Source organism: Pyrus communis, chromosome 6 (genome assembly GCF_041283825.1).
Source record: "Pyrus communis isolate YQ-2024b chromosome 6, ASM4128382v1, whole genome shotgun sequence".
In the NCBI taxonomy this organism is placed as follows: Eukaryota; Viridiplantae; Streptophyta; class Magnoliopsida; order Rosales; family Rosaceae; genus Pyrus; species Pyrus communis.
This window is the reverse complement of record NC_142570.1, coordinates 1,251,949-1,276,411: the sequence shown is the minus strand read 5'-3', so window position 1 is coordinate 1,276,411 and position 24,463 is coordinate 1,251,949. Positions and strand designations below refer to the sequence as shown.

General features: G+C 38.9%; 4 protein-coding genes across 4 annotated transcripts; 1 reads left to right on the top strand and 3 right to left on the bottom strand.

The window, feature by feature from the left end:
- Window positions 1-1,202: 1,202 nt before the first annotated feature.
- Window positions 1,203-3,986, top strand: LOC137710781 (uncharacterized). Its single transcript, XM_068449907.2, has 5 exons — window positions 1,203-1,928; window positions 2,705-2,857; window positions 3,133-3,222; window positions 3,353-3,508; window positions 3,603-3,986. Exons 1-5 carry the CDS (start codon window positions 1,335-1,337, stop codon window positions 3,735-3,737), a joined length of 1,128 nt encoding a protein of 375 aa, XP_068306008.2. The 5' UTR covers window positions 1,203-1,334; the 3' UTR covers window positions 3,738-3,986.
- A 971-nt stretch (window positions 3,987-4,957) lies between these two features.
- Window positions 4,958-8,386, bottom strand: LOC137711355 (alpha/beta hydrolase family protein). The gene is made up of 9 exons (XM_068450580.2): window positions 7,887-8,386; window positions 7,686-7,763; window positions 6,880-7,239; window positions 6,583-6,685; window positions 6,355-6,455; window positions 6,081-6,252; window positions 5,732-5,902; window positions 5,515-5,615; window positions 4,958-5,405 (listed from the first exon to the last, which is right to left on the bottom strand). Exons 1-9 carry the CDS (start codon window positions 8,160-8,162, stop codon window positions 5,346-5,348), a joined length of 1,422 nt encoding a protein of 473 aa, XP_068306681.2. The 5' UTR covers window positions 8,163-8,386; the 3' UTR covers window positions 4,958-5,345.
- Window positions 8,387-11,162: 2,776 nt separating this feature from the next.
- On the bottom strand, window positions 11,163-14,263 carry LOC137710901 (UDP-Glycosyltransferase superfamily protein). The gene is made up of 5 exons (XM_068450059.2): window positions 13,837-14,263; window positions 12,877-13,737; window positions 12,440-12,548; window positions 12,105-12,240; window positions 11,163-11,712 (listed from the first exon to the last, which is right to left on the bottom strand). Exons 1-5 carry the CDS (start codon window positions 13,914-13,916, stop codon window positions 11,588-11,590), a joined length of 1,311 nt encoding a protein of 436 aa, XP_068306160.1. The 5' UTR covers window positions 13,917-14,263; the 3' UTR covers window positions 11,163-11,587.
- Window positions 14,264-19,448: 5,185 nt separating this feature from the next.
- Window positions 19,449-22,320, bottom strand: LOC137710241 (uncharacterized). The gene is made up of 2 exons (XM_068449173.2): window positions 21,050-22,320; window positions 19,449-20,449 (listed from the first exon to the last, which is right to left on the bottom strand). The coding sequence occupies exons 1-2, from the start codon at window positions 22,237-22,239 to the stop codon at window positions 19,846-19,848; spliced, it is 1,794 nt and encodes a 597-aa protein (XP_068305274.2). The 5' UTR covers window positions 22,240-22,320; the 3' UTR covers window positions 19,449-19,845.
- Window positions 22,321-24,463: the final 2,143 nt, after the last annotated feature.

The following is a 24,463-nucleotide window of genomic DNA, read 5'->3' as shown; positions in this document are numbered from 1 at the left end:
CCCCATCACACTGGATGCTTGACACTGAAAATTGACAATATCCCTTCAACTTCATGCTTCAGTAAAAGTTAGGTCTCCTTTCACATGAGATTGTATATAATTTGATCAAACTTGAAAAAAAAAAATACTTGCGTGAAATAAAAACTTTAATTACAAATATTTTAAGTCTAACACGCCTTGTTATATTTTTTAACTTTCACAAATCGCTATGCATGTCTAATTCAAAATACAGCTACAGTGACGTAATTAAATGAAAAATATGTAAATCCTTGTACAAAAGTGATGAATTTCGACCTTGAGATCTGGCAGTGGGACCATTACAAATGCTGACCACAGTAACACACACATCTGTACATACGTAGACGACATTTTTTCTGCTGTCTATGTACTAGACCTGTCTTTGTCTCCAAGCCTCAAACCACTGTAGAAAGAGACATACAGAAAAATACGTTAAAATTCAAAAACCAATTAAGTCTTTGGTTTTGGGTTCGATGATAAGAAAGCATCAACTGACTTTTTTGAGAAGCAGCTGGCTTTAAAAGCACAAAAGAAAAAAGAAAGCAAAAGTCGAAAATTTTACTCAGATACCAGAGGCTCCCTTGTCTGCAGTGCTTGATGGCATGCGAAATAGATCATCTCCAGATTTTCATACTAAGAGGATCCGAACGATTAATTAATATTAAACGTTCATTAAAGATCGTACGGTTATAATTAAATGTTTTTTATATTTTTAAAAATAAAACAATCTCATTTTGTATGAAAAATATAAAAAAAAAAAAAATTTGTAACTGCATAATCTTTGATGAACGGTTGTTATTAATTAATCTCTAGAATTCCAATGAAGAGTTCCGAAGAGAATCTAATTCCGATGGCATATACCCTCAAAATCCAACAAGAAGACAAACCACAACCCACCTAAAGAAGCCATTCCCACAATTAAAATTAAAAACTCATATCTTAAAATAATAAAAAAACTTAAAAGCATTTCTGAATGTTAAAAACGCTATTTAAATAAACGTTTTTCTAAAAGAAGTACATGCTAAGTGCTACTTCTATGTTACTAGTTTCTACCACTATTGTAAAATAAAAGTACTTCTAATATAAGCACTTTAGAACAAAAGTACTTCCTACAACAATAATCTAAATGCTTAATCTCAAGTCAACAAATACAAATAAAAAACGGATATAAAAATTTTAAAATCAAATTCTATCCTATATTTTTTCTATGTTGTCTCCACTTAAATTCACCACCCCATTATTCTTTATCTCCTCTCAAACCAAACCAGTTTACTCCTCTCTCCTCTCTCCCTCTCTCTCTCTCTCTCTAGGCAATCATGCCTCTCACAGAGAGCTCAACTGCAGGAGCAGAGCACATGAAATGGAGAAGACCCAGAACCCAATTCAACCAACCCATTTCAGAAACGGATCCAGCCACCTCCCCCCTCCAGTCCACCCGCTGCAAATCTACCATCTCCTCCCTCCTCCTCTCCAGCTTCACCACCTCCACCAACAACGAAGCCTTACCCACAAGCCTTACCATCAAGAAAAAGACAAACTTTCCCTCGTCGTCGTTCAGAGGCATGGGCTGCGCCGCCTCCGCCTCGCAGCAAGTCTCGGTGCCGGAGGAGATTCGGAACTCCGCCGATTGGAAGGGAAAGAAGGTGAAGAAGAAAAAGGAGAAGAAGAGCGCCGCCGCCAAGGGCAGCACAAGCAATGAGAAGAATGAATACCGGGATGTCGGTGATGGCGGGCCCACCATTGGTATAAATTCTGCAACTTGTATGGATTTTCAGGATGTTTGGTGCGGCCCCGGAATTGGGTTCTCGCCGGAAACTGCCGGCTCGGTGGATTGCATGGTGGCGAGGAGGAATGTCTCCGGCAGAGGCAAGATTTATGGGGATAATAATAAGATGAGCAGCCACAGGGAGGTAAAAACTAATAAGTTTTTATTTTTGCAGTCAATATCTTCATGTAATGCTTCTAATTTGTGCCATTCTATTTTTTATGAGTTGGATTACTATTTTTTATTTATTTATTTTTTATTAGAACGATATTCTAATCTAATCAAAATTATGAAGGGATAGCGATATTCTAAATTACTCTAATTTACGAAAAGGGAGGGACGGGGATTCAAATTGGGTGCTTGAAGGGATGTACAAACTGTCGTAGCCAACTAGCCTGACCCTCGACTAACAGCTTTTATGGTTATTTGGTGCTTGATGAGGATATGCTGCATTGATGGTCGTCTTTGATCATTTATACATTATTGTATTCAAAGCTGATTTTCTGTAAATTTTGTGCTTCACGGGATCATTATCTCATTAATTTTTCCCTTAATTATTTTGGTAAAGCTAGGCCTCTTGATCTGTTTGGTTTTATGATTTTTCTTGGGCACTTAAGAGTTGCCTTGAATTTACACCTTTTGATTTTCTCCTAACAAGTGCAGGTATTAATTTGCGTAGTTTAGGAGAGATTTTTCAGTGTGTCAGGCCGTGTTCTCGAAAATTTTCTCATAGTTTTTGTAATCCCACACTAAACGGGATATATATCTATGATTAGATTGTGTTAGGCTTCTCGGATTTCTTTAGGGTAGGACTTTTCCTTGTTTTTCTCTAAAAACTGAATTGAATATCAACTTAATTTTCTGCTTGTGTGATGTATAAATTCTTGTTACTTTTCTAATTTGTTTGTTTGTTCATGGCAGCGTCCTTGTTTCGCAAGGCGAAACGTGAGCCCTGAAACCATCTCGTTTCTGGATTCTGAACCGGATTTTGTCTCGAGCCACCCTGAATCAGAGGTATTTGGAAGTAGGTGTTTTCGGCATGTCCGGCATCCATCCCCTGAAGGCCTTGCAGAGGTGAGTGTTTCTATGTGCTTTACTCTTGCTTTTGCCTGTTCCATCTCTCACTTGGTTTGGCACTAAAATCAGTTTCATGGAGCAATGTTAGTGTAAGGTCTCTGATATCCTTGCTTTGGTTTGGCAAGAAATCTAAATAATATGCATCTTTGACGGTGGAAACAAATTCGATTCAACAATGTAGTCTTGCCGCATATCATGTTATTAGTCTTAGAAAGGAATTTTGATAAAGAACATATTAACATTACGTATGTTTGACGGTTTGGTGATTGCAGATTATGCTGTTTCAAAGTAGTCTTATGATGGGTGGAAGAATGGATAGATTCCGTGACTGGAGACTCGATGTTGATAGCATGTCATATGAGGTACCTTTTTGCTAACTTCATCTTTGTTCCAAACGTGTGTACATTTTCGGTTACCTAAGGTCGGTATTGTATGCATTTCTGTATTTACATTCTCTCATAGTTTTTTGTTTCCTTTCTTTGTGGATAACAGCAACTGCTCGAGTTAGGCGAGAGAATGGGCCACGTGAGTACTGGATTAAAAGAAGATGAAATAAACCACTGCCTTCGAAAGATTAAGCTTCCAATGTCGAGTGACGCGGCATCACATTCATCTGGGAAAGTAGATAGCAAATGCATCATTTGTCAGGTGAGTTTGTAAAAACTCTAGCGATTATTTCTTAGAGATCTTTATCCTTTTTCGGTTTTTCATTTCTTAATCTGTAATTACTCGATCCTTACAGGAGGAGTATGAAGCAGATGACGAGATGGGCAAACTGCACTGCGGACATAACTTCCACTTACAATGTATAAAACAGTGGCTCACACAAAAGAATACGTGCCCTTTCTGCAAGGTCGAAGCAATATCTAGATGCTAGGGTTGGTGAAATCTTCGTATCCCCTTCGGTACTGGCGTATTTTCGGTCGCTGTTATTCCCGGCATATCTAGATGCTAGGGCAAGTATTCATTCTTTGGTTTGAAGGTTCCAACTTTATTTGCTTACTTTGAGGTTGGAGTTTCAGCGGCATGAAATTGAACAGTGGTCATTACACTCAAAATATATTACAGTCTGTTAATGTGGCTTTTCCTGCCTAATATGAATTTATTGATTGCTTGAATTTTCAAATGATGGTTTCTGTTGAGTGAACGCTGGTGTTTATACGATTTGTCGGGTCGGGTCGGGGTGGAATTTTCGACGCCGTAAAAGCGTTTCTCAGAAGAAAGAGAATTTGGGAAGAATGGTGTGTGGCTGCAGAAAGAAGAACAGCAAGTTATGCTGAAATGGACAAATGTCCAATCACAAAGGGATACAAGGCTAAACATTTAAAGAAATTAAAACTTGAGCCAACGTTGTTAACTGCTCTTTTTTCAGCAGCCAAACATTATTTATCTAGGAATTGGTTATACACAATAAGAATGGTGAGCTTAATTTGGCGGGTTCGTTCGTGCTTTCTTCTTCACAACAATGTGCAAAATATTTCGTTAGTTTAGTATTAGTTTAACGGCCTGTTTGGAATTGTTCATAAAACGGTTGAAGTGGTTTCTTATAGCCAAAAGTGTTTCTAACTATGTTAGAAAATTGAAAAGCATATTTAGGTTGTAAGAGCATCTTCAATAGACAAAAATCATATTTACATCTTACTTTATATCTTCGAGAGATAAATGTGAGTTAATACTCCAATGGAAGATGTAAAATTTGAAACCTCATTCATTTCTCACTTTGACTAGCACATCCTAGCTCCTAAGGACATAAATCTATATTTTATTAAAATTTTAAAAAAATATATATTTACGCCATTGGAGAGCTTTTCAGCCGAGAGGAAAAAATGTAACATACCAATTTCAAGGCATTTTGCATCTCCTGTTGAAGATGCTCTAAAAACACAATTGTCACCTTCAGTTGGTGGATTCCCTGGTGCCTTTCTGGCAGGGGTTCGAAACCAGTTGAGAGCACTTTGTGGCCAAAGGCAAGCCGAACCACGAGCGGAGATTAATTCCCCCCCTTCGGGTGTGGGGACACTTCGTGGTCTTTACCAAAAAATAAAAACCACTTGGATTATTTATTAAAAATGCAGAAAATAAAACCAACAAAACCGCTTGTAGTAGAAACGACCTCGAAAGGAAGCTTGCTTAGAAGTTCTCTTTGCCAAAGGATACATTTGTAATACAAGTATATTCTTATGGTCAAATTGCAAGCATTCTAAGTTCTAACATTTACTCATAACTTACAATCTTTCTGAACTTTGAAGTTTCTGTTGTCATATACATCTTTTCCCTTACAACTTTGTGCAAATCGTAACACAATCCGTCTACAACATACTCGTATGCGTGAAGGCCTGTTCGGAGGGTACCTCGCTCGCCATGCTTATCGTCTGTGAATTCCTTCTGGGGTTATCTTCATCTGGTTGCATTCTGTTTTGGAACTAAACAAATGGCTTTAAGGTTCACGGGTTTCGGGCCACAGAGGGAAAATAAGATGAAGAAATCAGGTCCTGTCATGACGATTGAGAAATTTGAAAATGTGCGGATATACTGTATCTGCTGCCTGCATTTAAACATGAAAACGGAGAAAGGAAAGGAAACAACGGTCAAATAACACATCCAGAATCCAATGTTAACTAATCGTGCAAGTAGTAGAAATGTATAGCTCATACCAAGCGACCTCCTACTAAATCGTAGTGAGCATAATGAGGACCGCTGGCTTCTCCAAGAACTTTGAAAGTAACCATTTCTTCGGGAATCAGCTTCACTGTTTCTACTCCACGTGCGTAGTCAAGCCCATGGACGAAAGGGAGGGGTTAGAAAAGAGGAAATTAGTTCGCTGGACAGATTATATTAAAGACAGACAGTTCAGATGAATTAACATTGTACCGTAAACAGCTTCGAGAGGACATATTAGGTCTTGATCGCCTCCAAGAGCTAAGATTGGGACATTGCTTTTGCAAAGGTGATCCTTGTAAAAGAAAGTTCCACTCCTGTCACATAAACCCCCATCCGCGAAAAGTGTTGCTAGCTGCAAGAGAAGCTTAGCGGGCACGGTACCTGCAGGTTATGATCAGATATCAGTCCAAAATTATAAGCTTCGCATAGCTCCTGAAGGTCATTTCTAACCAGCCAAACAGTAATACGAATCACTAAACAGTTATAAGCAGTTTTTACAATGCAGTTCTGAAAGCTTGGAACAATATATGCAGCAATATGGCAGTGTATGTTGACTTACAAAAGTTGTTTAAAATAAGCTTTCTGAACAAATCTGGCTGCATCATGCCTTGAGCAGAAACTTGAGGCTTAAGCCAAGACGAAATTGGAGTGCGAGTACCAAGATGATGCACAGCAGTGGCAATTAGATCAAATGGAACGGCAGGAACGTTTAGAACCTGTGCTGGGTCAGCCTAAGCACCACAGCAAGATTAAAGTTTCCTCATTATATTTTTTCCACAAGAATAAAGTTATTGTAGCATACAGAAAAGAGATTTTTCTTTTATATAACTTGCCAGAGGTAAAAATAACTTGCACGAAGATCTTGACTGCGTGTAGTCAAGCGATGATGCCAAAGTAGCAACTGATGCCAACCCAGAATCTCGCCCTTGGTAAGCTATAGAAAAAAGTAGTCATTTTAGTGTACAAGAAAGACATCGATCTTCTATAGTTGCTACATAAACGAATAATAAAAAGGATAATGACACAATAATTAAAACGACAAGTTTAGCCTGGCAACTTACAGCAGCGTGAGAGCATTGCATATAGCAAGATACCGCCCATCGAATGACCAACAGCAAGAAGCTTGCCATCCCTTGGTTTGCATTGAGTTCTTATATACTCCATCTAAGATGACATGAAGTTTAAGATAACCACTCTATCAAAGTATTAAAATCTCATGTAATCGCACACAGACAAACACACACATGCCATCAGTGATGAAAACTTAAATCTGTGGTTCCTATTAAGAAAACTAAACTGTTCCAAACAACACACAACAAAATTTCGATGTCAGTCATATTAAAGGAATGTCACCTCACCGCAACAGGCACATCCTCTTCCAAGTAGTGATCAAAGTCCCAGTCACACTTTACAATTAAGTTGAGCTGTTTCTGGAAATCTTCTAAGGCAGTAGAAAAACGTTCTTGGAAGTCTGCAAACCTTGATAATCTTTCAGATAATTGCATAAAGGTCTCCATAAAGTTTCTCACTAGTTGCAATTCATCCGATTGAGACACCAAATTATATGTCCCATTCGAAGAAATTGTCTGCTTGGACATGGCATGGGGAGGCCGCTTCACCGCCCCTAAGTCCATACCATATGTGCTCAACCCTGCACCTCTCATCTCAAGAATCCATGTATCATATCCTTCAGCAGACATGGAGCGCGCAAACGAGGACTAAACAACAAACAATTATGTATCAATAGTCTTATATACAACTCGCGAATTACGAACAAAGAAAGCTAAGCGACTGTTTGGAATTGATTCTGGAACGGCTAAAAGTGTTTTATGACAATCAAAAGCCCTCAAGTTTGGCAAAAAACTTAAAAATGCGTATGGGTCCTACAAGTGCTTTCTAGAGAAGCACCTGCTATGTACTTCTTCAGGAAGCATTTCCTGATGCAAAATTTTGAGAATTTTTTTGACATGTTTTTACTAAAAGCACTTCCTACAGAAGCAATCCTAAACGAGCCGAAATTACTAGTATGAATTTTGTAATTTATACACTGCTACGTATTTACCTTTCACATTTCAATTTTCAAAGATATTAACTTTTTAATTAAGTTTTCAGTTTTCACAAAAATAATTTGATTAACATAATAATGCTGCTGTTTAATCATCACCTCGGGAGAAAGATCGTATCCAATCGCATTCGTCGCAAGTCCTGACAGCAGCAGCAACGGATGATTCCTCGGCTCCGCCTGCATATCAATCAATCAATGAATCAATCATCCATACATACATCCATAAATGCATATATACATACATCATACGTACATACATACATACATACATGCAGAGAGAGAGGTAGGGAGAGAGAGGACCTGAGGAGAGGGAAGGTAGCGCCAGAGAGCGAGGCTCCAATCGGATTTTGGAACAGAGACATAGTGAAGCTCGTCGGCGGTACAGACCGACCACCGCGGGTCCTTTCTCTTCTTCAAATCCAAAGCGACGCCGTTTGCCACCGGACTCTGACGGGCAGAGACCCGGAACGGCTCGGGTTTCGGGTCAGGCCATGTGATTTGGCCGAAACTCCAACGGTCCGTACCACGAATCGCGGTCAGGGAACGAAGATCCGAATGCGGAGCGAGAAGCGACATGTTGTTTTTTTTTGTCCGGTGGTGTTTGGCTGCCGTTTTATTGGAGGAGAAGAAATGGTTGTTTCCCGGGAGGGAGGAGAGAAAGTGTGTAATATTTGGTTAATTCCGTTATTTGGGAAGAGGGCATGACCCGCCGGACAATAAAGCGCCTACTAAATTTGAAGAAATTTTTCAATGGGCTAAATAACCAAAATATTCTCTGAGATTTGTTTACATAACTCATCATTTTGATCCATGTGATTGAAAATCAATAGAAATGGTCTTTGAGATTGTCCACAATCTATCATTTTGGTCATTCGGTTAAAAATTTTTTGGGCAATTTTCAAATTTTCGTAACTCAATCGTTTCTTAACCAAATTCGACCTATAATATATCAAAATGAAGATAGGAAAGTGTAGAACAAGATTATACCTATTTGAAAGCCCAATGGTTGCCGGAGATGGCCGGAAAATAGTCTCAAAGGTGACTGATCCGCAATAAAATTGGAAAACTTGCCGGAAATTGTGCAAACTTTAAACGTTTGTAACTTCTTCAATACTCAACGAAATCGAGTGATTCAAAAATAAAAATCATACTTCTTGATAGGATGAAGATAATGGTACCTTTTTTGACTGCTAATTCATGGTGGTTTGGTCGGAAAACTGCTCGAAAGTGGCTAACCATTTTCAAGTTAGTCACTTTCGAGCTGTTTTCTGGCCAAACCACAGCGAGTTAGCCATAAAAAAAGATACCATTATCTTTGTCTCATCAAGAAGTATGATTTTAGTTTTTGAATCACTCGAGTTCGTTGAGTATTGAAGAAGTTATGAGCGTTTAAATTTTACCCAGTTTCCGGCGAGTTTTTCAGTTTTCTCGCGGACCAGTCACATTTGAGGCTATTTTCCGACTATCTCTGGCAATCATTGGGCTTTTAAATAAGTATAATCTTGTTTTACACTTTTCTATCTTCATTTTGATATATTATGAGTCGAATTTGGTTAAGAAACGATTGAGTTACGAAGCTATGAAAATTGCCCAAAGAGTTTTTTATCGAAGGACCAAAATGATGGATGATTGACAATCTCAATGACCATTTCTATTGATTTTCAATCTCAAAGACCATTTAGGCTATTTAGCTTTTTTCAATGTGATCGGTACACGGGGTAATATACTTCGTGTCACTATATAAATTGTAGGATATGTGTGTTAAAAAGTTAATAACTTAAAAAATAAAATTTCTCGCCATTTATACAAAACACGTGGTGTACTTCCCGTGCTCCGGTCATAATGAATTTTTTTCCTAAATTTGTTGTTTGGTTGGAACTTGGAAGCATTCTACTTTTGTTAACTTATGTAGCCAAAAATCAACATCAATTTCACCAAATTGCATGGTATTTAAAATTATTGAGATACGAGTCAAGTTAGTTAGTTCAAATAATGCGGACCTTATACTCAAATTTATGTACTTCTTTTATATTTCTTTTCGCTAACGTACATTGTTTGTAACTTTATATTATCTAATAAAAATAATAGTGAGTTAAGGAAAAATTGATTTTTAACAAAGTTGCATAAATTGAAGTAATGTTTGTTGACAAGGGGTTAGATGTAAGAGAATTGTTACTTTTACTTTAAGAAGATCATCGTGTGCTCCAATTTCATCAGAAACACGAGGAAAATTTTGTATACGTATGAGTTCATGATGATCATTTTAGAACCCCAATCGTAAATTCCATACACAATTAGATATTAAACTCACTACAAATATATGTCATCACGTCAAATTTAAAATACCAAGAGAAAGTGGCCAAATGATCATTATACAAATCCCAATTGCTAAAATAATCAAATTTTCAGTATATCGTCAAAATTTGATCGTCATGTCATCAAAATTTGATCAATCAATTAATGATATTTGATTTTAATCAGTTCATCGTTTAAAGAATTTGGATTATTTTAGCTAATTTTCCAAATATTGAAGTGAAGATAACAACACTAACTCAAAAACTAGTTTGGTTTCAAATGGAGAAAGAATGATATCTCCCTTTTGGATCTTGAGGATTGGGATGCCATTCATCATGTAGGTTGTTGAGTGTTCACTGTACTTGACATGGACCATCGACCAACCAATCGTGGCTTGTTCAGCAACTTCAACTACTTAGTTTGCTGTTGATTTTTAGCTACTTCTGCAAGAGATCCGTCCGATGGTGGGAGAGAACCAGGACAAACCGACAAAGTTTGCTTTGTCAAATATAAGTAGATGATGCATACATACATTGCTCATAAAAATTCTTCGGTGTCAAATATAAGTAGATGATGCATACATACATTGCTCATAAAAATTCTTCGGTGCTCCTGAATGTTTAGCGCAAAATCGTGAGCAATGAGGTCTTAAGATTTATATAGCCGATCTTACTTAGTAGGATAAGGTTTGGTTGTCATTATTTTGTTGTTTTTTGTTGCTCCGGAATACTATGAATGTTTAAACCTTTAGATTTTGATTTTTATATCTTTGAACAAAAATCTAAGGATTTAAATACCGGAAGTACTGAATACTTCATAGTACCCAAGAAAGTTCTCAAGTCATTGTCTTTGCTGGAATTGGATTCCATTCGGATTCACTTTGTGGGGATCCTAGGGATTTCCACATCTTAGTCATTCATCGTGTATTGTACGGTAAAAAATCATTTGACTTTTTTATTTTTATTTTAAATTAAACATAAATAGTATCTGATGAAAAGTGACCGCATAATGTACGATGAACGGCTATGATGTAGAGATCCCTGGAATCCCTACAAAGTGAATCCGAAGAGAATCATTTTCCGTCTTTGTCTATCTTCCTCCACAAACAAATTAATCAACTTTGATTTTGTGGGGACTAAAACATTAGTTGAAACAAACAATTTGGTTCATCAACTTTGATTTTGTGGGGACTTTGTTGATTCCCTCTCTTTTTTGACAATTGCTGTATTAGGGGGAGAGAATCAAACACGAGAGGTGTAGGAACGAATACTCTTAACCAGCTGAGATACAAACCTCCTTGAAATTCCCGCTCTTGAATTATAGGGAAAAAAGAAGGGTTTATTAAAATTGTGGAGAGAAAGTACACTCCACATTATTAGTTACAGAACTAGTCTAGCTACAACCATCGTAATCTCTTTCGTGTGGGATTACTCTTTCTAATCAGGCATGAAAATGAAGTGCCTAACAATGGTAAGGAACAACTTGGCAACTCATTTAGGCAAAGCTAAAGCAGTAAGTGAAAAACAAACTCTAGGAACCTAGCCCGCCTACTACATTCATCGACAATTTCACGACCTCAAGTTCTACCTACGAAACACTCAAAGCTTCTGCATATAACAAGCTAACTCATCTTCTGTCGACTGCAACAATTTGAAACGGAGGAACCAGCTTTCAGGCCTTGTCCTGCCAAGCATTGAGTACAAATTCTACTTCTCTTTTGTTGTTGACAAGTTGACTAGAGAAAGAACACGCTGTACAATCTCTGTAGAGGCGTTCGAATTTGCAGCTTTCAGAGCCCTCTCGGACAACTCTGCCATTTTACTCTCGTCCCCTGTAAAAAAGAAATGATGGTAAAAATACAGATATCTACATTTTCATAACAAAATGACGTTACTCACCTTTAATCTATCATATCTAGTAAATTTTTCATTACAAGCGGTGAAATACATGCACTTCCTGTAGTTCAAATAACTCTGTCTTCCATTACAAAACGATATACGCAAAACGTAAGGGAAAAATACTTGGTGTGAGTAAGTGTTTCAAAGTTCCGACCCTCAATAGGAAAAACACTTCCACATGTAAGGGATCTTAATTATTTCCGCAGACTAATTTTTCCATGACTCTAAATTATCTTTTGTATCAGCATGACGAATAAAAACAATACTTATCCCTGATTCCCACACTAGGAGAAACTGCTACTTTGTGGCAAGAAAATGAACATACCTAATATCTCTTCAATTGCACTCCCAAGAGTTGTTGAATCAAGTTCATCTTCTGTTATAACCCTTGTACCAGCTAAGTCCGCCATTAAAGAAGCATTTCTGAACTGATGACCTTCAGCAACATTTGGTGATGGTATCTAAAAATTCAAAAACCAATTCTCAATTTTCCCCTTAAGCAATACAATCAACGCAATTACAGTTATTAAGAACACGATCAAAACTGATAAAAAGGAAAAAACAATGACTGTTAATTTGCTCTTATATCATGAAAGTCAGACAATCAAGCAATAAGGGTCATCCGACGCCAATGTTTTATTAGAGAAATTAAAAAAGTACCAGAATGGAAGGCTTCCCAGTTGCCAAAATCTCATAGCAAGTCATTGCACCAGCTCTAGAAACAATAAGGTCTGCTGCTGCATATGCCAAATCCATTGAATGCAGGAACCTTCATTATACAGAGATACATCAGCTTCAATGAAAATATGTAAACATACATCACAACCAAAGGTGGAAGATAAACAAAGTCCACTACCACTATTGAAGTTGAACCCTCTTGGGATTACGAGAAAGTTATTAACAGGATTCTTGAATATGAATGCCACATAAAAGTAAGCATTCTTAGCTAGAACATTATCTGAAGTTCGTTACGGAACCCTTATGTAGGAAATTCTTCCCCAATCTTTCCAAATACGAATAAGTTCTAAATTTCAGCATTTCATCGTACAGAAGTAACTTTCACTAGAAGTTCATAACCGAAAACCAGAAGCACTTACGGCGTCAATAGCAAGTGCGGATGATTCTTAACAAGGCTCTCCATTTCATTGTGAACCTCCACTCCTGTTTGCCATATGATAAACAAGTTATCATTCTCCAGCAGCATCTGATAATACAAATTCAGCAAAGCAATGTTAATAGCATTAGCCCCCAAAGACCCGCCAAGAACCAAAAGAACCTTAGCTTTCTCCAACTCCCCAACTCCGCCGGCCTTGGGAAAAAACCGCCCTGTTGCCGCCGCCTTAGGCACTTGCTTCTTCAAGGACAACCTCACCGGATTCCCACAAACCACACACTTAGTCCTACCACTCGGGAAGCAATCAATGGTGCAATTGTAAGCTACAAACACAACATCTGCAAAAAATGACAGAACCCAATTGGCGATTCCCGGAACGCCGTTCTGTTCTTGGATCACAAGCTTGGCGCCAATCAGCTTTGCCGCCAAGCCTAAAGAGAAGGAGACATACCCGCCGGTGCCGATGACGACATGGGGGCCGAATTCGCGCAATTTTGAGTAGCTGTGGACGACGGACCTGATCAAATTGTAGGGGAGGAGGAGGTTCTGGGGGGAGAATATTGGGCGGTGTAATTTGGTGGTGGGCACGGTGTCGAAGTCGTAGCCGGCGGAGGGTATTGCGGTGCTTTCCATGCTGTTGGGTGAACCCAAAAAGAGGATTTTGGAGGAGGGTTTTGTGAGTTGGAGCTCGTCGGCTATGGCTACGGCCGGGTATATGTGGCCTCCGGTGCCGCCTGCGGCGAAGACCACGCGGAGGTTGTCGACGGCGGCGTTTTGGGTTGCGAGAGCTTGGTCATTGGATTGCTGTAGAGACAAACAGAAGGTGATCTTCAACTTCAAGGTCCTGCAATGGAAAAACAGAGTTGTTAGACAGAGAGAGAAAGAGAAAGAGAGAGAGAGAGAGAGAGAGAGAGAGAGAGAGAGAGAGAAGGAATTCGGTTACCTGGGTTTTGCTAAGGGGGTTGCGGGGAGTGGGAAAGTTGGGAGCTTGGGAGTGAGAGAGAGGTGGCGGAAGGCGGCCATTAAAGGTGAGGTCTTTGGAGGTCTGGGGAATGCATTGGTGGAGAAGGAGGAGTTGCAGAGAGGTTCAGAGTGGTGTGGGTATTGGGTCCTTTGTGGCCGCCGTATTCAAAGCCATTGAGGGGGTTTATTTAACCAAATGGGGGAGACTCAGTGCGACCGTTTGAAGTCAGAGTTGCACATCATGAGCTCGAGTAAAAACAGGCCACCGGTGGCCGGTGGGCCGGTGGCGACCTTTATTTGTCTTTAAGCTTGCTGATTTGAATACACACCACTTTCACTAGAAAAGTTGGACAAGAATCCGGCTCTCACAAAAACATGATATTTTTAGTATAAAAGAGATATAATGTGACACGTTGGATTCTGATATTCTCCAAATACCAGGCTAGACACACGTTGGCTGACACATGAAGGTGACGAAATCATATTAGGGTGCATGAGAAATAATAAATATAAACAAAATATTATAAATTTAAATATAATGAATATGCAATTAAGGAACGTGTTCAGAGTATACAACTAATTCTAGACACTAAAAAGGAAATAAGATAAAATTGAATGAACAAAGGAGTGGGTCCTACACCGAGAGGACTCGAAGATGCCGAAGTGGGCATGCCTTGACGTCCGGATTGTACGTCTCGATTCTAAATCCTGAGGGGGCGCAAAACAAACATGAATGGACCAAGTTGATAAATAAGTAGTACAAACATAGTTATTCAATAACGTACTAACCTCCAAAGTTTATGAAAGCTAATAGTAGAATATATAATAGGTTTTCCAAAAATCATAGCATGCCATAAAACCTTTCATGAAACATATATCGTATAATGTGCTAAATAGTGGTATCATGTATCAGTATCTCACGGCAGAAGCCACCAACCTACGCCCGACCGAAGCCACCAACCTATGCCTGGCCAAAGCCAATATAAGTATCTCGCCCGTAGGCAGAACAATGACCACTAGATAAGCACAAAAACATTGAATATACATTTTCCAAACATATGTGCATATATCTCAAACCATCTTCATAGTATATAATCATTCATCATATATACTACAAAGAGTGTAAAAATATGTTCATAAATAGTATATAATCATCCATCATATATACTACAAAGAACATAAATTCGATAAAGTATGGTATTCCAAAATATTCTCAGTAAAGCATGATAATCATAAAGTGTAAATCTAATTTACTCACAAAACGTTTCATAACACGTAACCATTAAATCATACTTTTCATGTATGCATTTCTACTATTAAAACATGTATTTTAGTAGGGGTCCACTCACAGTTACTTCGCCGTCGAAGAGCCATGCAAACTAGCGAAGTCGAAAACGCCACAATAAATGCACCTAAGCACATAAAGGGTCCAATTAATAAAACTCTATTAAAACAAATGAATTTGGGAAAACAGACGTCGGAAACAGATTCAGGACATCAAATTACCTAAAGAAGGGTCCTGGGTAAATTTCGAAAAAGTCGACACGAGAATATTCCACAAAATATTCCTCCAATTTGGGTTGGGCCATTCAGCTAGTTTTGGGCCTAGACTTTGGGTTGGGTTCTGTGGCCCAAGGGCCTAGTTCCATTTGAGTTGGTATTTGGGCCAGGGTCTTTAAGTTGGGCCTATAGTTGGGCCAAAGGATTTCAAGTTTGGGCTTGGTAGCCTGGCCCAAGGACAATGGGTTTTGGCTCTTGGGTTAGCACGGCCCAAAGGCTTAGTTTCGACCGAAAATGGACGCCGGAGCTTCCCCAGCTCTGGTCAACTCGATTCTCAACCAAACGTATACATTAAAAATAAGCCTGAGAGACAAGGAAGAAGTTCGTACCACTTTCACGACGTGTGGTGGTTGGAGTTGGCTGGAAAACACTCTGAAACCCACGGGTTCTTGCGCGAAGACTGGGTCTAGCCTTCTCGTGATGTTTTCACTATAAACCTTCACCAAGCACCTAAAATGAGTCCCAACTAGAGTTTGTTCAATCTACAACAAAGGTTAGAAAGAGTCCTAAAGCTTATCAATGTCAGGAACAGCAAAACTCGCTGGATTTTTTCCCTGTTTTGCACCAACTTTCATGGGGTTACTGTCCTAGTTGCAAAGGGAGAAGAGGAACAAATGATGAAATGAGGTCTGAGGGAGAGAACGTTGGTGTATGGGTGTGGAGTTGTGTGTGTGCTACTCAGGGAAGAGAGGATGAGAGGGAAAGTGAGCTGAGAGAGAGGGCTCACGAGTCGGAGAAAAAGAGAAGGACCGAGAAGAAGAGAAGGAAAAAGGGCCGGGGGACAACCAAAAGGAATTAGGCCCCATGTGGCACACACTTTAAGACCCAAAATCACAAATAAAATACCTAATTTCCAAATAAAATTACCACAATACCCTCCCGATTCAAGATCCATTTAAATAATCGGGACGGGTTGTTACATAATGTGAGTCGGGGACCGAAATATAGGGAAAAAAAACAGAATGTCTTTAGATGAAACGATAGGGTTTTATTGCATTAAAGTTTTGAAGTCATCTACACCCAAGCTTAGAGGATTGAGATGACACTCCAAAGCCAGAAAAAATTTCATTCCTAATGAAAAGGTCAAGCACTTCGCGAATTAATATTTGAGAAATTATACATACAAGTCTTGAAAAGAACGAACATGAAGACACTCTTTGACAATGAGCAACGTTGACTTTGAAAAAGAATTAACAACGAACAAACTAGTGTTCATGCCAACATGAATTTTGTGTACAACCATCAGCAAAGATATCTATTCCAACAAAGTAACCCAGAAAGAGCCAATGACACACCAACACCAAATTAAAATACTCGCGAAGAAGGACTCACAAAAAAGCTCACCAATGGGGCACATATTGATGAAGAATAAACAAGCAACAATCTATAAGAAGATAAAGGATGGAGGATAGAAACATGAGGAAAGGGCTTGCCACCGGCCCCAAGTTGGATCAAGGGGCTAGTGGCTACGAAGTTTGTAGATTTAGGGTTTGGTTTACATATACCTCTCGTATGTTTCTAATATTGGGCTGAGCGCCGTTGCGGCATTCCAAAGTGCATGTAAGTTTCTCTCTATGTTAAAGGTCATTGAATTTGAACTACATAGAATGAAAGCCCTAGCATGTTTATTACATGACTCATGACACCATTCACAAAAAAGTAAAATATATTTAATATTGCAAGAAAAATGTTATTCAGACGCTCATTTTTACTTCTCACCCTTGTTAATTTTTTGATATTGAACATTTTCAATTCATTGAACCGACTGTCAAAAATAAAGAGTTTGTGAATAACAATACTCGGTTATAAAAGACCTATCATTTTAAATATCTCCTAAACTGTTTGGGCTAGACACCATCCACAAGACGCGCAAAAAGAAAAAAACATATCGTGGTCGTCACCTTTCCACAACATTAAAAAGTGACCTTACATAATGTCATGATCATGGCTCCTAACTTTCCTTTGGTGCTTCACAGCACTGATAAGGGCAAACACTTGTTGAATAATAATTGTGTATGTGCTTGAAGTGGTAGTTTGTGCACTTCAAGTGGAGGGTTTGCACACAGAGCGATAATATCCTAGCCCGGGTGAAAGCTATCCGGCGTTTAGTAATTTCAGATACGTTACACTATTGGAAGAGTACTGACCTTTACATTATTGAAATGGTACCCGAGCTGACTAAGGTTATCGATACTTACATTGTAAGTAAACCCTAGCCATGATTCTTTACACTATCGAAATAGTACTTAACTTTCCACGATCAAAACTTCGATTAGATTAGTACTAAACTATATGGACATGGAGCCAGCTCTGCATCTGGCTTTTCAGAAAATATGGTAGAAAAGGTCAGAAAATGCGGATTCCCCCACGATGCCCCTATAAAATATTTCAAGTTTTATGTTATTTACGATATGCCAACGCCACCAACCAACATGGATCAGTCCTATATTATTACACACACATGATGGGAGTTTTGGTATTGTTGTGCTTTGAAAAAAAAATGCGTCTGTTTATTGTGAGAATAAGCTCATTTTTGTTGTTTCACGTTTTTAGTTTTTTTTTCATCCAAAATTGTGAAAATAAACTGTTTTTAAGTGTTTACCAAACACCTTTTTGAGCTCAGATTTTTTTGATACCCACTTTTTATAAAAGTACTTCAGTACCAAACTAGTATTTCTAGTTTTTATTTATTTATTTATTTATTTTTATTTATAAAAATGAAGTTAGTTGTGAGGCTCACACCAAATGAAATTTAACGATCCGAACTGTCTATTTTCAAGTTGCATATCATAGATCATCCTTGCAAAGAATTAGCCAAATCAGAATATTTGAGGCATCTAATTGAGTTCAAAGAAATTGACAATACTTTGTTTTCTAAGAAACATTAGAATTTCATCATGATAATTAAATAGACAAATGGTTTCAAATTGAAGTGAATTTTTGCAACGATGATCTATGAATGAAGACTTGCAAAATGAACAATTTAGATCATTAAGGCTCAATGCAAAGTAGATCCCACAACTAATCCTCATATTTTTTGGAAAAAATGAGAATCATTTCCCTTAAAGGCCCGTGTATATGAATATATATGTATGCATGCATGCGCCCGTGCCGGAGACCATGTGACTTTATATATATCTAGCTAAGCTGTCAATTTGCCTCATGAACTATCACTTAACTTTCGATTTCCCTCATAAACTTTTTAATTGGAAAATTAAGGACTTAAACTAATTTTATTGGCTGATTTCCCCTACCGTTATTTTTCATATATTTCATCCAAATTAACGTTAAATCTTATCATATACACATTGTGCACAAAAGTGTCATTTCGCTAGACCTTCAGACACAAAAGTTATAGAATCACACATATTTGCATAAGTTTATATTTTAGAAATCTAAGGTTTTCAATTATTTTAAAAAATGAAGCGATTGAACTACTCTTACATGTTGTGCACATGCTTCCATTTAATAAAATTTTGGATGGAATGAATGAAAAATTAACAGCAGGAGGCAAATCAGCCAAAAAAATAGTTTAAGTCCTTAATTTTCCAATTAAAAGTTCGGGAGGAAATCGAAAATTAAGTGATAGTTCGGGGGACAAATCTTCAGTTTACTCTGTATATCTACATGTTCTGCATGCAATAGTGGCTGTCTATTTATATGAATTTAAATGAAGCCCCAAAGTGATCATCTTCTTTGCCAATTGTAAGGAGAGGGTCTACATACATTTCAAGTCAATTCATACTGAATCACTCATACACGTCACTTGAAAAAAAGTAAAACACATGATAACGCTACAGTGGCATTCCATGGGTGTATGTAAGTCCTTCCTCAGTTGCCGTGCTAACCCTGTTGTTATGTACATTGTGGACCTGAGACACCACAAATGTGTGTCCGAGAGGTGTACGTAAGTCCGTCCCGTTTGACGAGAATATCTAGTGGATCAGTACAGAGAAGCAAGTATTCACTGACATGAATCTCAGCATTCATACAACATAAGACAGCAGTTCTAATATATAGCCCATAAAAATATGACAGAACAAGAAAATCTATTCCCTTTATTAGATCAAATTCTATGCATAGGAGCAACGTCTATAATAATATAACTATCAATTAAAGAAAGAAGACCAAATATATGTGAATTTAAGGTAATTCTAGCCTAATGAATTATGGTTGTGTGGTTCTGATCTGCTGAATATGCCGGTAGCTGCTGTTTCGATTCTTCGGACAGTGCCACTGCTGCGGCCGCTGCTGCAGGAGTCATAGACTGGTATTGGGGAGGCAATGGGGCGACCTGATGCTGTGTGTAGAACACTTGTTCATGTTGAGGATTGGCGTATTCGTAAGAGTAATTAGCAGTTGCAGACGGAGGCATGGCAATGGACTGAGAAGGATGGTGATGCATTTGAGAGAACCCCGCATATTGCTGCTAGTATTGGTTAGAAGGAACTTGGACTAATGTTGGAGTTTGTGGCCCAGCCGTTTTGTAAACACTTGCAGACACTTCAGGCGAAGCCGTCATTGTGGGATAAACGGGTGGGATATTACTGTCCTTGTAGACGGCAGAACCAGGATTTGGGGATGTTAAGCGGCTTGAGGCAACCACGCTCGTGTCAACCATGTTAGGTTGCATAGGGATATTGTAGGATTGTTGTGACTGCGCAACAGGCATCAAATAGACTGGATACTGCTGGTGATCCATTTGGTGGTGAGGCTGTTGCTGTGATGGCGGCGCATACATTGTGTAGTAAGATTGCATTGGCACTTGGCCTGCAGCGGGATGGTGCATGTAATGTGTGCTGGCATGGACAAATTGTTGTTGCTGCTGCTGCTGCTGTTGATCTGATTGTGGAGGGATAGCGTACCCGGAATCCTGAACTTGCTGAACTTGATTTTGAGATCCTGGATCGGAAGCATCGCCGGGTGTATTAGGGCTAGCAGGACCTCTGATGTTGTCCCTGTTTGCAGCTTGAATCTGCTCTTGGTAGTACATTGGTTTGGAGAGAGAGTTGGCAGATGTAATGCTACTATCACTGGACAATTTGGACAAACAATATAACCCATTTTTATCCAACTATTATCTCCAAACTCTAAAAACAAAAATTGGAAAAACGCAACTGACTTGTAACTCAGTTAGGAAGAGCATTTGCCCCTATACTCAATTCTCCAGTTTGATACCCCCTCCCAATATCGCTTGTGTAAAACAAAATTAGAAAATTGGTTGGATACTAAAATTTGAGGGCGAGCCTTGGCACAACAGAAATATTGCTCTTTGGTGACCCAAAGGTTTGAGTCATGGAAACAGCATACGATAGACGTTTCCCTCATCTAAAAGAAAGCCAACCCTACTTAATGGGATAAAACTTAGTTGTTGTTGTTGGTTGGATCCTAAATTTCTCGGTATTAAAGTAAAATCGCTCATCAAGCTTTACATCTAAATGTTGAGAGGCACATGTTCATACTCATGGCAATTACTATCAAGTATAAACTATCATCTTTTTTGTTTTTAAAAACAATATTGTAAACTACACTAATATTTCCGAGAATTCAAACTCAGCTGCAAAAAGCGGGCACACTGAACTAACCCACATTTGCAAAAAAAAATATTTGATACAAACATTGAAAGCACGTACCTTGTAACTGAGTCCGGTGAAGGCAAACTATAACCTCCGCCGCCGCCGCCGCCACCAGCCTTATTAACTTGCAAGGGCTGCAATGGCAATGGCAGGGGAGGCTTACGAAGTCCGACCGGCATACTCTGATCCAATGATCTTTCATCATCTACCCTGTTCACATTTTCTCCAGAAACACCAGAAGCATTCATCATATGACCCCCAGATGGCGGCAAAGCACCCGAAATCGCCACTATTGGCGGCGGAGCAGCAACAACAGCAGCATAGCTAGTACTTATCTGACCAAACTGCTCCTCAATCCCAACACCCCTGTTACCACCCTGCATCAATCTTGCCCCATTTTCGTCCATTCGAACCCGAATCGGAGGTAAATTCGACAAGCAAGGCGACGAAGTAGACGACCCGCATGACGAAGTACTGTTCTCGACAAATGGGGACTCTTGACTGATCGAATGAACATCATGGACAACCACATTATCAACATTTTTCATCACGACGCGGTTGCCCTGTTTGTTGTTGTCTCCGAAGAAGTCGCCTTGCGCCTCCAAATCATTGCAAGAATTCTCACTCCTCGTCAGTAAGCAATCCATGGTGGCAGAATCCGACAGGTTCCTCGGAGGACCGGACCCGTTCAGCGCGTCGACGAACCAAGACTCGGACTTTGCGTCGTCGAGCAGAACACCCATCGACGCGGCGGTTTCGGGTTTCACGAAGAAGAGGAACAGTCGGAGGCGGGAGGGTTTGTAGGGGGAGGCGGAGGCGGTGCGGTCGTATTCTTCGACCATGTTGTCGAGATCTTCATCGGTGGTGACGGAGATGAGGGAGTCGAGGTCTTCGTTAGGGAGCTGGTACTTGAGGGAGAAGGGGCGGCCGTTGAGGAGCGTTCGGGAGAGGCGGGAGCAGAGGTCGGAGAGGGTGGAGTGGCGCTCGGCGACAATAATGCGGGTTTCGCCACCGACGTAGCAGAGGGTCTTGTCATGGGGGCGGGGGATGATGTGGCCGCCGTAGCTGCACATGAGGCGGAGCTTGGCGCCGGGGACTTGAGGGAGAGGGTCGTCCCAGGTGTCGGCATTGCGGGAGCGAGGGGAGGAGTCCACGGAGTCGGGGTAATTGAGTTGCATGCTAGTGGCTGCCGTAGTTGCGGTGGTGGTGACTGTGGTGGGGAGAGGCGGTAGTGGCGGTGGATCCATTTGGTTGTGGCCGTGCGAATGAAAGTTTGGGGCTTTTTGTTTGTGCTTTTTGAACGTTGGCGCCTCTTATTCTGCTTTTGACTTGATATTGAACAGGTAAAGAGAGTCTTTGTGCTTCTTGAGGTATGTTATGTGTTGTCTATTTCACTTTGAGAGTTCCTTTAAGTTAGGGTATTATACTATTATATAAGAGGAGAGAGACTTGAACTCCAATGCAAACACACTATTTTGACAAATTAACATGAAAGATTGATTATAGGAAAAATATTTGGATTTTGAGTACGACGGTTGAACACATTATTCTGAGTCCTTCAATTTACTGTAAGAAAGATTTGAACTCGATTTAAGGACTTTGACAGGCACATTATCTTTATAAACCAACCTAAACTATTAAATTTACAGAAAAAAATTTAAACTCGAGTGTAAAAGAATGAACACACTATTCTCACAACCTAGTCTAAGTCACGTCTCTTGATCACCTTTGAGTATAAATTCAATGAAATGCTTGATTTGTCCCCTGCCTTCGGCTGGTTACATGATCTGTCCCTTATGTTTTGCTTCTAACAAAAGTGACTTCAAAGACAAAAGGGAGAACCCTTAATTATGAGTAATGTTATTTATATCGTATTTTTATATTACATTTCTATACCACCTTAGATGACATCTAATGTAGACAGCCACATTATTTGAAAAATTTGCAAAACTCAAGGAAATGAAGGAGAAAGACTCCTCGTATACCACAATCATCATTAAATTAACTAGTTTTTCTTAATTATTAGTTTATTAAATAATGAATTAAATTTAAAAATCTGATTAATTCAAATGATGTGACCGTAAATGTGATATAAAAACACGGTATGAATAGCATTACTCTTTAATTATACACCATTCATGGGATTAAACCAAGTAAATGGGTTTTATCTCTGCAAATACAATTATATAGGTAATTAGTAAATTTGGTAGATGCAACACAAAAGTTGTGTTAACCAACCAAATGAAGGTCCAGTTTGGTCAAATTAAAATTAAATCTGAAGAAAAAACAAAAAGAAAATGCAATATATTGCTCCTATGCACGCGTGGAAGAGCCGAGGTCCTCTCTGGAATTTACATTGGCGGAGTCGGAGTCCAAAGACATAGAGATTCTTGTCGTTGAAGAGAGAGAAAGAGAGATCAAGACTTTTGATCGTACGAGGTGGATCAGTAAAATGAGCTAATAATGAATGTAAGATTTAAAATGAGTGTTCTGAAATCTTCGAGTTTGTCAGCTTCAGACACAACGAAGATCTCAAGGAATGTGATATCCATAGACCACTTTTTACTTTTCACATACCCTTCTAATTTCGGCCGTCAGATCAGATGAATTGAAAAATATTAAATGATAAAAATTAATAAAGAGTATGTAAGAAATAAAAAATGATGTGTGGATAATACATCTATATCTCAATTGTGCGTGGAGAGAGTTGAAATTTTGACGCGTAGCCCATTCACTGAAGCACATGAACTTTACAGAGAAACGGATCAATCACATGCACATTTCGTAGGTACTTGTGCACGATTTATTCTAAGTTTATAAACCCTTGGTAGTTGTGGGATTAGATTTGGATCTATATAATTTGATTTGATGAAATCAAAACCCTTTTCTTTCGCTTTAAAATGATTTGCTCCTTTTGCTTCTCCTTCAGATACGAGAATGCTGTAACGCAATATCAAAACACGAGAGAGCAAATATAGGAGAACAATGTGGTGTGGAGTGTGGACAATATTAAATCTCAATATATATATGAATTACATATACTTATCATAGGAGAGAAGTTTATACCAAAGATAATACGATGACAATCTATCATATCTTTCACGTAATGTTGTGGATACTGATTTTCGTACATGACGCCATCATGTGAAAGAAACAAAGATAGAATTAAAAAAAAAATTCATTAATTTGATTCACCAACCAACTTTAACATGATTGATTACTTAAGATATCAATTACTTGCAACATCATCGTTGCAAGAAAGTTCTTTCGCTAGCTTGTTACAAGAAACTAGATTCACTTTGACTAGTACTAGTATCCCTTTTTCTTTAGATTGTAATATTTCTCTTTAGCAAACTAATGTGAAAAATTGTCTGCAGTAGTGTGTCCATTGTCAAATGTCATGTATCCATTGTGTTGGGTTAAGGAAGAGTAATGTTATTCATACCATATTTTTATACCACCTTAGAGCTA